Below are 14456 nucleotides of genomic sequence, written 5' to 3' on the forward strand. Positions count from 1 at the left end.
TGATCTCCAAGTCGAATTCTTGGAGCAGCAAAATCCACCGAATGAGTCGAGGCTTGGCCTCCTTTTTGGCGAGGAGGTACTTCAATGCAGCATGATCAGTGTAGACAATGACTTTAGACCCAAGCAGATAGGTCCTGAACTTGTCCAAGGCATAGACCACAGCTAGCAGCTCTTTCTCTGTAGTGGCATAATTGACTTGAGCTTCATCGAGTGTCTTGCTAGCATAGTAGATGGCATGGAGGATGTTGTCTTTTCTCTGACCAAGGACAGCTCCCACAGCATAATCACTGGCATCACACATAATCTCAAATGGGAGGGTCCAATCTGGAGATCGATGATAGGAGCAGTAATCAGAACTTGCTTGATCCTGTTAAAAGACACTAGACACTCATCAGTAAACAGGAACGGGGCATCCTTGAGGAGCAACTGAGTAAGTGGTTTAGCAATTTTAGAGAAGTCCTTGATAAAGCGGCGATAAAATCCCGCATGACCAAGAAAACCTCTAACACCCTTAACATTCACAGGAGGGGTAATTGCTCAATCACTTGAATTTTTGCTTTGTCCACCTGGATGCCTCGTTCAGAAATAATATGACCAAGTACCACTCCTTCAGTAACCATGAAGTGGCACTTCTCCCAGTTCAAGACAAGGTGGACATCCTCACATCTTTTCAGTACTTTAGTCAAATTCAGCAAACATGCATCAAAATCAATGCCATACACACTAAAGTCATCCATAAATACTTCCATGATGGACTCAATAAATTCAGAAAATATGGCCATCATACAACGTTGGAAAGTAGCAGGGGCATTACATAGGCCAAAGGGCATCCTTCATATGCAAAGGTACCATAAGGACATGTAAAGGTGGTCTTCTCCTGGTCATCTGGGTGGATAGGGATTTGGAAGAAACCAGAATAGCCATCTAGATAACAGAAGTGAGAATGACAATTAAGCTAGACGTTCCAACATCTGATCAATGAAGGGAAGGGGAAAATGGTCTTTCTTAGTGGCAACATTTAATTTCCTATAATCAATGCACATACGCCACCCAGTAACTACTCTTGTAGCAATTAATTCATTTTTCTCATTTTTAACTACAGTAGTACCGCCTTTTTAGGAACCACTTGAACTGGACTCACCCACTTAGAATCAGAAATAGGATAGATAATCCCAGCATCAAGCAATTTCATAACCTCTTTTTTGACAACTTCCTGCATATTCGGGTTCAAACGACGCTGACCTTGTATACTAGGACGATGATCATCCTCAAGATGAATTTTATGCATGCAAAAGTCAGGGCTTATGCCTTTCAAATCATCAATTTATATCCAATGCCTTTTTATGTTGTCGCAAAACAGACAAAAGTTGAGACATTTGACCATCATTTAATGCAGCACTAACAATCACAGGCAATTTTCAGAATCATCCAGAAAAGCATATCGCAGAGAAGGGGGAAGGGGTTTCAGTTCAGGTTTCTTTACCTCTACCGGTTGAGTAGCACATACTAACCGTTCATCCTCATGAGTGGTAGTACCATCAAGCTCGACACAGGTAAAAGCTGCTTCCCAAGCATCCACTTCAGTAGTCCGGATAATATCATCACCTGTGGAAGAGGTAAAACAAAGCAAAGCCTCCAGTGGATCCCGCATAAGGGATTGAGGCATGTCATCATTAACCAGCACATCAATGACATCTATTCTGTAACAGGCTTCCTCTAGCATGGGACTTTTCAAAGCATTGGTCAAACTAAAAGTTACCTTATCATCCCCCACAGTCAAAGTTAATTTCCCATTTTTACATCTATGACAGCTCCAGCAGTATGAAGGAATGGTCTCCCTAAAATGATGGGATTTGAGTATCCTCTTCCATGTCAAGCACAACAAAATCCACAGGAATGTAAAATTTACCTACCCTCACAGGAACGTCCTCTAAGATACCTAGGGGGTATTTAACAGAACGGTCAGCCATTTGAAGAGTAATGTTGGTACATTTTAAATCTCCCATGTCAAGCTTTTTACAAACAGTCAAGGGCATGACACTAACACTAGCACCTAATCACATAAGGCTTTGTCAATAAATATGGTGCCAATATTACAAGGGATGGAGAAACTCCCCGGATCTTTCAATTTAGGAGGGGATTGATTTTGCAAAAGAGCACTACATTCTTCAGTAAAGGCAACAGTTTCTACTGCATTAAAGGCTCTTTTCCTAGTCAAAATTTCCTTCAAAAATTTAGCATATGCAGGTACTTGAGTAATGAGTTCAGTAAATGGACAGTTACCTGAAGATTTTTCACTACCTCCATAAACTTACCAAGTTGGTGATCCAGCTTATTCTTTGATAGACGAGTGGGAATGGAACCTTGATCGCAGGAGTGGTGGAGGAATTTTTCAGGTACTATCTGCTTCTCTGCATTTGTGTTGGTGGTAACCTCAGGAGCTGGCGTAGTTTCAGTTATGTCTGCATTTTTTTCTGGCTCAACCGGACCATCCTTAGGCATTGGGGACCATCATAATGTGTTCCACTCCTAAGAGTGATGGCATTGGCAGTGTCCCTTGGTTGCATTGATTGTGAAGGTAAGGCCCCAGGTGGCCTACTAGCAGAAGAACTAGCCAACTGAGCTAGTTGAGTCTCCAACATCTTGTTATGCGTGCCCAAATTTTCCAGTTGAGCTTTTGTGTCAGCTTGAAAAGCATTGAACCCTTCTGCATCTGGAACATCATATTCTTCAACTCTGTCATGGCTGGGTCAGCAGGAGGAGCAGGCTGTGGAGGTGCTTGATTTCTCTGAAAACCAGGTGGAGCTTGTTGTGAGGTTGGTATTGTTGACCCTGTTGTTGAGGTGGATATGGTTGTTGAGTTGAGGGTTCAACACATTAGTACTCCTATATGAGAGGTTGGATGTGTCTTAACCCAGGATTTAGGTGTTGGAATAGGGGTTGAATGGTTCCTAGGTTGTGATGGAAAGCATTGACGGCCTCACAGTTATTTCCCAGCGCAGGACACTCTTGAGAGTTGTGCCCAGATATTCCACAAGCATCACATATATGCACATTATAGTTAGAAGCACTAGCCATCGCATTAACACTCATTGGGAGGAATCATTACCTAACTTCAGGGATCAATTTCTGAGTTAGAGAGCTAGTTGCCCAGACAGTAGGAAATGGCTTCAACATCATGTTTACCCCCTTTTTCAAAGAGGAACGAATGGTAGAGGCTTGATTAGATGCTAGCTTCTCCAAAAGTTCATACCCTTCCTCAATTGCTTTATCCATGAAGAACCCACCAGATGCTCCATCAATTACCCGTCGTGTATCTGCATCAACTCTAGTGTAGAAAATCTGACACAAGTACCACTGGTCCAACCCATGATGAGGACATAGACGCTGCAGATCCTTGAACCGCTCCCAAGCTTCATATAGAGATTCACCAGGATCTTGGGTGAAAGTAACTATGGCATGTCTCATATCTGCAGTTTTCTGGTAAGGGTACCACTTGATGAGGAAAATCTTGGAAAGTTCTGGCCAGGTGGTGATGGTGGAAGGCAGCTTATATACCAGAACAAAGCTTTATCGCGCAGAGAGAAACCAAATAGAGGAGTTTCATCTCATCAGGAGTAACACCAGCTTGCTTCTGAGTAGCACAACACTGTAAAAATCTCTGCAGAGTGCTGATTTGGGTCTTCAGATGGTAACCCAGCGAACTGATTGTTCTGAACCATATTCAGAACATGAGACTTGATCTCAAAATTTGTAGCAGCAATAGTGGGCATCCGTACCCCAGTAGGCACGTTATCAGGAGATGGTTGTGCATAGTCTCTGAAGGTTCGAGTAACATTCTCACCCATGTTGAGAGTAATAGGTGAGGTGGGGTTTCTTGGTGTGGGGAAGAGGTGGAGAAGGTGTCTTTTGGGAGGGTGTCCCTGCAGACAGCTTAGCTTGTTTAGTTTTCTTTCTGAGTCTACGAGCGGTCTTTTCAATCTCGGATCGAACGGGATGAGATTTGGAGATTTCAATTTCCTGCTCATACACCAAAAACACTAAAACAAACGTGAGATGCTCCAAAGAACAGGTGTTCTTCAGAGTAGAGGTTAGTTTAATACTATAATTCAGACAAAATAAAATAAACCGTCTCCCCGGCAACGGCGCCAAAATTTGAAGGCTAAAGTCGTATCACCTAATCAAAAATAACCTACGGTCCACTAACTAGTAGTCAGGGAAGTCAGGATCGAATCCACAGGGAGAAGTTTACTTGTATCTGAACTCTAATATTATACTAACAAATCAGATGAATGGTTGTGTTACTAAACTAAACAGATAGCAGAATTAAATATGAAGGTGTAAATATATAATAAAGTACTAGAATCATGGATCACTATGCATACAATTCGGGAAATCAGGATAAATAATAACCACCTAGTAAGTCAACTGTCTAGGGCACATGTAATTTCTCTCGAACATTACCTCCCTCAAAGATCACCCAGCCGCTCTCGCATAGTCAAGGGTCACTTTGCCTAATAATTGAAAGCCTATACGGTATCTCTCCTCTCGAAGTAGATTCAGTATTGCAACAGTAGAAATATAAATCAGGCCTAACTTATAATCCTAGCATGAAGAATCAATCAAAGGAAACATTGAAATACAAGATAATCAAACTAATCTATCAATCCCTCATTGCATACATAGATCTCCACAATTCTAGATATAGAACTACTCACTCATAATCATGAAACAATAACAAGAATCATATAAAAACTCATACTTTGAAACATGGCAAATAACTAAGAAAAAAATATAATTAACAATGGAAGAAATAACAAAGAATAAAGAAGAAAGATTACCGAATTATATTGAACTATGAATAAGCAAAAGGTTTGATCTTGAATTGAAATCACAAAGCATAAATTAAGGTTCTTGAAACACTCTCTAGAGAAAACTAATAATAAAAACTAGATAGGAGTTAATAATTCTGATTTTTCTATTTATACAAGCCCTAAAACAATAGCAAAAATCTCGAAAGAAGGGCCCGTAATCATTAAAAAACGCGTCTCGAGTCACCCGATCGGGCCAAAGTGCCCGATGGCATCGGGCTCCAAAGCGAAGGAAAAGACCAAAAACCATCAGTCGCCCGATGAGATCGGGGTGACCCTCCCGATGAAATCGGGGGGTCTGATAACATGGCAGGGTGAAGCAGCTGGCTGGGCGCCCGACGTCGGGCTAAGGCGCCCAATCGGGCCGAAGACCGAATTACGACTGGGCATACGATGCCCGATCGGGCCCGCAGCAGAGACATGAAATCTGTATTTTCGCCCGATCGGGTTGGGCCGCCCGATCCTGTCGGGCCAGTCAGTTTATGCTTCGTTTCTTGTTCTTCCTTTGCTCAATGTCCCGGAAATCATCCTCGGGATCTAGAAACACGGCATCTAACCTCTCTAATCCACTGTGCAATCATGTAAAGTAGGTAATAGCTTCCAAAACCTACAATTCAATACAAAATAGCAAACCACAACTAGATGGAGAGAGTTAGTACCAAATGGCTCCTAAGAGCACCATAACCACAACTTTTAGCACATAAATAGGGGAGAAAACTCTATATAAAACCATAATATCAGCCGCCACCCCTCTACTATAAACAACCATCTGACCCCTCCCCACATAACCTCCAATTAACCCCGAAACCTTGCAAACACACCATTTACGCACTCAAACCCAGCTCAGCCCTCAAAACCACCACCGTTACCACCGAAACCACTACCATTACCTACCCAAAACTCACCCTACCCGCTGAGACCACCACCTTTACCCACCGAAATCTCACCCACCACAGAAACAATCGTCCCCCGCCACTGAAAACACCAACCTCACATCCGAACCGAAGCTACAAGAGGAGAGAGAAAGAAAAACCAACTAAAACCCTTTGACTGGGATATAGGATGGAGAGAAAAGAAGTTCGGCTATCGCTTGGAGGACGTCAGTACCGGTGTATATTACTTGCAGTCGACTCCAGTGTTGATGTAATTGGTAGAAAGAAATGGTGGGGAGGGAGAGGGAGAAGGAGAGGGAGAGGGAGAGAGAAAAGGGGAGGGGAAGGGTTCAATTTTCGTAATCTTTTCTCTTGCTAACCAAACATGTTGGTAAATTGTGGGGTTTGGGGTTCCTTTCCTTTCCTAACCCTTACTTGATTCCTTTCGTTTTTTTTCTCTTCCAGCCAAACGCCCCCTAAAATTTATCTCTATTGTTTTGGTATATATGGAATACATGAACATGCCATTGATTAGTGTAATGTTTGAGCAGGTTATGCAAAATCTAACATATCTAATTAAAATATTATTGAGCTTGACCTATTGAACTTGCTAAAATTTTCATTTGATAGAAACTAAGTTGCAGAACTTTTCTTCCTTTGTTATCATATGGTAAGGTTGTATACATTTGCTTCTAAGACTGGTGCAAGTCCTAATTCAATTACATTCAAATCACTCGTAAACAGAGGATTAAATTATTTTAAATGCACTAGAATATGTGTTGAACTCATATCTGTAGGAAACCTTGCATTTTACTATTAGAGATTTGTGTCTACACTAAGATTGTTTAGTTGAACTGTCAAAATTTTTGACTATCTGGATTGGCGCTTATGTCGATATGTTCGTCAGAGAGCCAAGAACTTGATTGAAGTGCTTGTGTCAAGTACTCTCTTCTTTGGTAGGTTGTTCCTGCTAGGACTGTTTATGGGGTTGGGTTGGTGCAATTTGGTATGTAACCTAAACCAAACCACAAATATACGGTTTGACATTTTACCAACCCAAACTGCAGCAAACATTTTCCTAAACAAACCCAAACCGGACCACGCAAAATAGTTTGGTGTAGTGCGGTTTGCAGTTTAATCATATTTTCCTCCGCGATATGAGTTTTGTAATCTAAGAAATAAAAAAGATGATACAAAGTTGTTGATAAACGAATACATAATTATCTAGAACTAGATAATAATTACAAAGCAAATGAGTGGAGGTCGGAGGAGTAGATAAGTGAGGGATATAGGGGATTGCAAAGAGGAGCAAATGACTAGGTGAGTGATGAGTAATGAGTGTAAAGACCTAACCTAATACTCGTATTAACTTGTATAGTTATATTAACCCATATACTCGTATGCCTATGAGTTTATCAAGTGTTCAAAAAAAATCAAAAAAAGATAAACATTGTAAATCATAAATTTGCGGTTTTCGATACAGTTTTGGTTTACAAAAATTCAAACCCACCCCGCAAACCGCAGTTTGCTTGAAATATCAAACTAACCCACGTTTTTTAAACCACAAACCAACTCAGACTGTGAAAAAACAGTTTTGGTGCGGTCCAAGACCGCACTTTGAACAACCCTATCCTGCATTATACTTGTGTCAACATGGAACCCGAGGAGTAAGAGGGAGAAGAAAAAAAGAACAGAGAAGGTGAGAAGGAAAGGAAGGCGGGAGTTTTAATCGACAATGGGACAATTTTTATTAAATTATAATTGACTCAGGGGTAGGTTAGTAAATTTACTTAAATGATAGATTAGCTAGGATTTAAGTTATTCAAGACCACTAAGTATAATTAGCTAGAGTCACTTAGTATCATTTTTTTGGCTTACTATAAAGTAGATTAATTCAATATAGGAGGTCACCATGTAGATTTTTTTTTCCCTTTTTATTTTTATTTTTTGGTATCCCCGTGTCGTATAGTATAATCTTTTCATATTTTCACGCTTGTCGATGCATGATTTCAAACGTTAATATCTTCAACTATCAATGAGTAAAAATTATAAAAAGTTGATATTAAAAAAATATATATTGAGACGAATCTAACAAAAATCTCATATGACTATATTTTTCCTTTAATATAAATCATAAAAAATAATCAAGGGTTTTTTCACCAGGTACCCCTGTGGTTTTTCAAAATTCATGGGGTACCCCTGGTTTTAAAAAATGCACAAGGTACCCTTATTGTTTAAGTTAAATGCACCAAATATCCTTAATGACTAACGGTGTCAAGTTTCCGTTAGTCATTAGGGTTAATTAACTTCTCTAGCCCTAATTAAACCCTAATTAAGCCCTAATTAACTAACTGAACCCTAACCCCATAACTCTAACCCCACAACCACCACCCAACCCACCCCCACCCCTGACAGCATACCTGACCCCCACCCCCACCCCCATCTCCACCCCCACCCCCATCTCCACCCCCGGCAACATCTCCCCTCCCCCCCCCACCGCCGGCAACATCCCCCCTCCCCTAGTAGCAGCCACCACCACCTCCCTGTAGACTGAACCACCACCACCTCCTCTAAAACTGATTTCGAAAATCATTTTCGAAAATTAATTTCGAAATCATTTTCAAAAATCATTTTCCAAAACATTTTCGAAATCACTTTCGAAATCATTTTCGAAAACCTTTTTCGAAAACATTTTCGAAAATCATTTTTGAAAATTTTTTCGAAAACCATTTTCGAAAACCTTTTGCAAAAACCATTTTCGAAAACCTTTTGCAAAAACCATTTTCGAAAACCAATTTTGAAATCAATTTCGAAAACCATTTTCGAAACCATTTTCGAAATCAGTTTTTGAAATAAAAAAAATATCAATGAAGAACTGGGGTGGTGGGGGTGTTAGGGTGTTAGGGTTAGGGTGAGGGGAGGGCAGAGCGGCTGCGGTGGGTGTGAGGTGTTAGATGAGGCGTTAGGGTTGGGGTTAGGGGGTGGGGGCTGCTGGGGTGGAAAGGGAAGGGGACTGGGGTGGTGGGGGTGGTAGGGTGTTAGGGTTAGGGTTAGGGTTAGGGTTAAGAATTTAGGGTTAGGGGGTTAACAATGGCAAGATGGTAAATATGACTAACGGAAACTTAACACCGTTAGTCATTAAGGGCATTTCGTACATTTGTTTGAAACAATAAGGGTACCTTGTGCATTTTTTTAAAACCAGGGGTACCCTATGAATTTTGAAAAATCACAGGGGTACCTGGTGAAAAAACCGAATAATCAAAGTGTAAAATATGAATGGTACATACTATGCAATTGTTGCAAGTACTTTCAAAAGCAAGGAGTATTTATTATTTATAGACATCACTCTCAGTCTCTACTCTCTTGTCTCTACTCTCTGCTCTCTAGTCTCTACTCTCTACACCGTTCCAACTTCCCTTCTCACCAAATTTAATTTTGGAAAATTTCGATATCAATTTGAATCCTTCTCCAAATTAAAAAATCTATCAAATTTCAACCCCATCATATCAGTCGTAACTCGATAGTCAACCTCTTTCAGTTCTTCATTCTTAATTTCCACCTTCATTCATCTTGTCCATTGAAGATGATTTTCCCTATTAATGGTCTTGTTTTATTTCGGTCCTAAACAGGTTTGAGCTCTTATATATATAATTATACTTCCATGCTCTCCACATACATTTTCATTATTTTTTCTGATTTTTCCACATAATATCTTGGGTTCGAAATTCGATGTTTTGGGAGCAATTGTTGGTTTCATTAAGCCGTTTTAACTCGAGTTTTGTTTCCAATACATTGAATCAACGATACATCATGCTTGCGTTAAACATATTGTATATCAGATGCATTGGATGTAAACTTGTTTGCACTGTGATTTCGTTTCATCAATTGTGAATTGTATATCAGAATTTATTATTTTGTATTATTTAACCCTGCAATGATGTAATTGAGTATGTATGATTTTCTTGTTTCCATATATTGGTCGTCGTTGTTGGGCCGTCGTCTTTGCTTTTTGCCAGATTCCACCGGAACTTAGTGGGAAAATTTTGTTGCATTTTTCAATTCTATTTTTCCCTTAATTTTCGCTTCTAAAAATGTTTGGAAAATTGTGGGTTCACTAAAATTTGCTGAATGTATAAGATGGTTATCTACTGGGTAGTAGCCACATTGATGCCGTACTTATGACTGCTTAATTTAAATCATTTTGGGACTAAGACTGTTGTTGTTGTTGTTGTTGTTGTTGTTGTTGTTGTCGTCGTCGTGGTCGTCTTCTTGCAGTTTTCATTCTTTTGTAAGAATTAAGGTCAATACTTAAAGACTGTTGTACCCATGGCGTCATCAGTAGTGAGTTCGGGTGCCTTGGTCAATTTGGAAGAGCTCAAACCATCTTCTCCACATTTCCAGAATGGGGCATCGCTTCGTGTTACTGGAAAGTGAGTCGTTTTTCTACATATAGTTTTTCTGCACTCTGCAGACTGCAGTATGCTTAATGAGCAGATTTTGTCATGTCAAACATGGAATTACATAACAGGAGAACCTCAACTTATCTAGACTCCAGCTTTCTTTGATTAAACTTGTATTGAAGATAATGTTTCTGAAGTAGATGAATTTCCTTCGTAACCAAACGCAAAATAAGTATCTGGCTTTAACCAAGATCATATGTGTTGCTAAAGACGAGAACAACAAATTTCAACATGCACCTATAGACTAACCAGAAAATCACTATTCTTAACTCTTTTAGTTTCCATATCTGGTATTTTAGCAAGAGTATTTTATTTGCGGAGCACATACTGCCTACAATAACACCAAAGAAGATGTTAGGAGGTGATATGATATTTAAAGTGCACCATTTTTTGTTATACTTTTATTGGATCTTTTTTATTTGTGTGATGCTCTAAAGTGTCAGCTAAATGATGGAAGTAATTAGGATCTTCTATGGCTCTAGAAAATAAAATGATTCTCTTTCAATTCTTGTTTGTAAAGCTACAAAAGTTTAGATAATGTACATGTACCGATGACTCTAGTCTAGTGACATATACTCTTTATCTTCTCTTATTGTGACCTGAAGATTTCACTGCTGCTTCCCTCTGGCAACAGTATCTGAGTTTTCAATATTATGTGCATTCTACACTTGATGCTGAACCTAAACAGACGTACTTCATGATGAACCTGAGCACAATTTAAGACTTCTATTGTGATATGTGTTGTTTTGTTAGGCTACTGGATTATAATGTGGAGACTGCTGTGGTAGTTATTGTCGAAGGAAGTGCAACACTGAACATTGACACGCAGTATGTGAAGCTAAACTATCGAGTGGGTTCCATTTATCAGTTTATAGGCGAACTTTCCTTTGAATTGGAGAATCAGGTAAGACTTGTTGTGCAACCTATCTTTGGATTACTTGAAGGATAAATTGTAACTTTCTGAATTTGCAATGGTTTTAAAAATCTTTTTTTCAGCCAATACTGAAGGCTCGAGTTGGTAGGAATGTTGATGGCATGGACCTCAATCTCTACCGCCAGTCCGTGCGGCTCTTGAAAGAATTTCAGGCTGAGCAAGCTCATAGCTGAAGAAGTTTGATGTTCCTGACTTATTTTTGAAGTAGTCTTTGCCTCTGGCAGGCAGCCACCCCTTTCTTTTCCTCGGGACTCGGGAGGGCTTGCATTTGTTTTTTTTTTTTGACATCAAGGAAATTTGCATTAATGAAAATCGGGAGTACAACCTAATGACAATACAACCAAACTAAACAGAAAGAAGAAACAACAGACAGTATGAAAAACTAGCATAACGCGTAAAAACAAAGTAACATAAACATTAACTAGAAAAAGTCCAGGCCGAATAACTTTTGTCTTGTGCGATGGGGAGTGAAGATGGATGCGATTGAAAATCTGTTGAAAGACGCAACTCTGACGATCTGCATAGAGAGATTGTTGTACAACTGCTAGTAGATCCTGTCCACTAGGCACGAAATCCCAAGGTCCTTGATGAGCCTCCTGGGATTCTCCTGATTCACTGAACAAAGAAGTCACTTTCGAGAGTGACTTCGGATCCTGCTGCGAGGGTCTTCGAAAATCAGTCACATTAGACTGAAACTCGAAAAACGAGGTGGAGGTCTTGACGTGCCCCAAAACAAGTTGGGGGGCCTCCCACAAGATGCGTTTTTTAGGTGTGATGACACATGAGGTCATCACGAGAAATTGGGGCGAGTTCTTTTGATGAACTACGCCCACTGACGGATCCTAAGATCCAAATAAAGTGACAATCCCGAAACCAGAAGATCGACAAACAACAGAGCTGAAAGATACCAACAGAAAAATAAAGAAAACATAAACTGCCAACCGACACATAGAGCTCCGGCAAACCACACCGTCAAGAACTTGCACCAACGACTTCCTTGGCATACTAAAGACACTGACTCCAACTAACACTAGCGGGGACGGGGAAGGGATACTCGACCACACCTAAACCTAACCAAGGGGACGGGGAAGGGGAACTTAGACTAAACCTTCGTAAAAGGGGTTCGGGGAGGGGAAAACCTAAAGACCTTGACCAAGGAAGCTGGATTTAAGAACCACTGAGCCGAGCCAAAACCGTGGGTAGGCAGAAGCAACAGACCACAAACAGGGGGAACCGGGAAGTGGAAATTCACCGGACAGGGGGAGGGCTTGCATTTGGCACTTGAGAAAAGTGTCATTGTGTTAACTTGGTACTAACTTTTACATACTAATGAACAGTGCCCGCTGCACAGTTGTCTTCCAATGTTAAATGTTTGGATTTTTAACTGAAAAACTAACAAATCATCGAAGTTACAAAAAGAATGTGGGAAGTTAGAGGTAAAGATGGAGTTGAAAACAAATCATCGATTTCTTTGGAAGAGATTATCACTGATTCTAATTACAGTAGGTTTTCAGAAAAGATAAACATTAAAACCAACAAAATTACAGTAAATGATGATTTTATTTATACGCTATCTTTTAGTTGATCCATGATTGTTTATTACTTCTCTCGTATCGCTGACAAAATAGACATGTACCCATTGATCCAACCCGAACCTATCCGAACTCGAATCTACCCAATCCGAAATTAATCCGATAATGATGACCACAACCCGAACCCGACCCGAAAAGTTGTCATATTAGTTACTTTTAAACAAATTTAAGGAAAATATATCATGAAATACTAATATATGATTTAGCCATTGTCCATTAATTATTTAATTTACTCTCATTAGTCTTATATGTGTTTTATTTATTTGCAAGATTGTAATCTCGATCTAACCTGACCCGATTAAACCCGGTCCAAACGAACCCGACCCAATATGACCCGAAACCTCATCGACTTGATATGAACCCGTACCCGAACGTAACCCGACCCGACTCGAATGTAACCCGAACACAAAGTTGACCTGATTATGTCCCGACCCGTCCCATTCCATAATAAGTGAAACACTTACTATTTTAGAACATTTCAAATAAGTGAAATATACCTTAAATGAAAAAAAAAGTGATAGAAAAGAGTACCCATCACAAACTTGTGTGTTTTGCTTTTCTCTTTCCTCATGAAAAGAGTATTTTGATAACTTCTTGGCTTTTGAAACTAATGTTTATTAAATCTTGTGCACAATCCTTATGGTTCACTTATTATGAAACGGAGGAAGTATTATTTTTAAAAAAGTAATAAAATTTTATGACATGCTACTCAAATATATATTAAGAATTTTAGGAAAATGTCTTATTTTTACAAAAAATTTAAATATATTGTGAACGAATCTTATTTTCAAGTATCTCTTAAGTACTTTTCTAAGGTGCAAACATTATTATTCTCAGAATATTAAAAGTTATAATCGTTTCACAATAATTAAGTATTTTTCTAAGTATTTCACCCAAAGGCCCAACAAGCCCCAACAAAAAATTTTTTGCTTCCACCAAGATTTGAACCTTGATTTCCCATGTGCGAAATAGAAAGTCATACCATTGGACTCAAGGGTCCTATATATATAACCAAACTTGCTTAGTGGAGGTGGTGGGGAACTTACCTTGTAACTTGAAAGTCACAAATCAGGATCCTACCTACTTGTGCTTGAGAGTAGGGACTCCTTTATACCCCCTACTCTCAAGTGGGATGGTTGACCTACAAGGTGTGCTGGCCTACTAGGGTCCTTCTTCTTACTAATAGGGTCTTCAGTCCCCCCCTCCCCCCACCCAAAAAGAAACACTATATGTACCAAGGGCTCCCCGGAAGGGGCTCCAAAAACAACTTCTTCTACATCTTTAAATTTCAAAATGCATAGGATTTCTAGAAATGTTGGAGAGGAATACTTCCTATATCCCTCATTCTAATCGTTATAGATTATTTCAAAACGTTAATATAGTAAATATTTCTTTTTACATGATACTTTATTATAGAGTTGAAAAATATTATAAATGGAGCTTATTTTAAAGTAATTTTTAAAACTTTCCAATGATACAAAAATTATAAGTTATTTGAAAAATATATTAAAAGCTATAATCGATTGACTATAGTTTTTCATTGTAAATCAAACTCTATTTCTTGTTATCTTAATTTCAATATATGTATATTTATTATTAAACTATTTATTTTAAGAAATAATGACGTGATACTTAATAAGTGTGACGAATGACATTTAATAAAGACGTTAAATGTCTTTATATATTAGTTATCTTATATAAGTTATAATTCTGATGGGCGCATTGCA

General features: G+C 39.1%; 1 protein-coding gene and 1 non-coding gene across 2 annotated transcripts; both read left to right on the forward strand.

Annotated features, from left to right (window-relative positions):
* The first annotated feature begins 3364 nt into the window (after positions 1 to 3364).
* Positions 3365 to 3471, forward strand: LOC125496119 (small nucleolar RNA R71). Its single transcript, XR_008968832.1, has one exon. It is a non-coding gene; the product is annotated as a small nucleolar RNA R71 (small nucleolar RNA).
* Positions 3472 to 9097: 5626 nt separating this feature from the next.
* On the forward strand, positions 9098 to 11616 carry LOC104885218 (CST complex subunit TEN1). Its single transcript, XM_048641472.2, has 4 exons — positions 9098 to 9372; positions 10019 to 10173; positions 10957 to 11107; positions 11200 to 11616. Exons 2-4 carry the CDS (start codon positions 10070 to 10072, stop codon positions 11308 to 11310), a joined length of 366 nt encoding a protein of 121 aa, XP_048497429.1. The 5' UTR covers positions 9098 to 9372; positions 10019 to 10069; the 3' UTR covers positions 11311 to 11616.
* Positions 11617 to 14456: the final 2840 nt, after the last annotated feature.

The sequence above is a fragment of the Beta vulgaris genome, chromosome 3 (assembly GCF_026745355.1).
Source record: "Beta vulgaris subsp. vulgaris cultivar EL10 chromosome 3, EL10.2, whole genome shotgun sequence".
In the NCBI taxonomy this organism is placed as follows: domain Eukaryota; kingdom Viridiplantae; phylum Streptophyta; class Magnoliopsida; order Caryophyllales; family Amaranthaceae; genus Beta; species Beta vulgaris.

Excerpts from the sequence above, each read along its gene's own strand:
- LOC104885218 (XM_048641472.2), top strand. The coding sequence starts at position 10,070 with ATGGCGTCATCAGTAGTGAGTTCGGGTGCCTTGGTCAATTTGGAAGAG. Across the intron at positions 10,174-10,956 it reads TCGCTTCGTGTTACTGGAAA|GCTACTGGATTATAATGTGG; the intron begins GTGAGTCGTTTT and ends TTGTTTTGTTAG. Across the intron at positions 11,108-11,199 it reads CCTTTGAATTGGAGAATCAG|CCAATACTGAAGGCTCGAGT; the intron begins GTAAGACTTGTT and ends TCTTTTTTTCAG.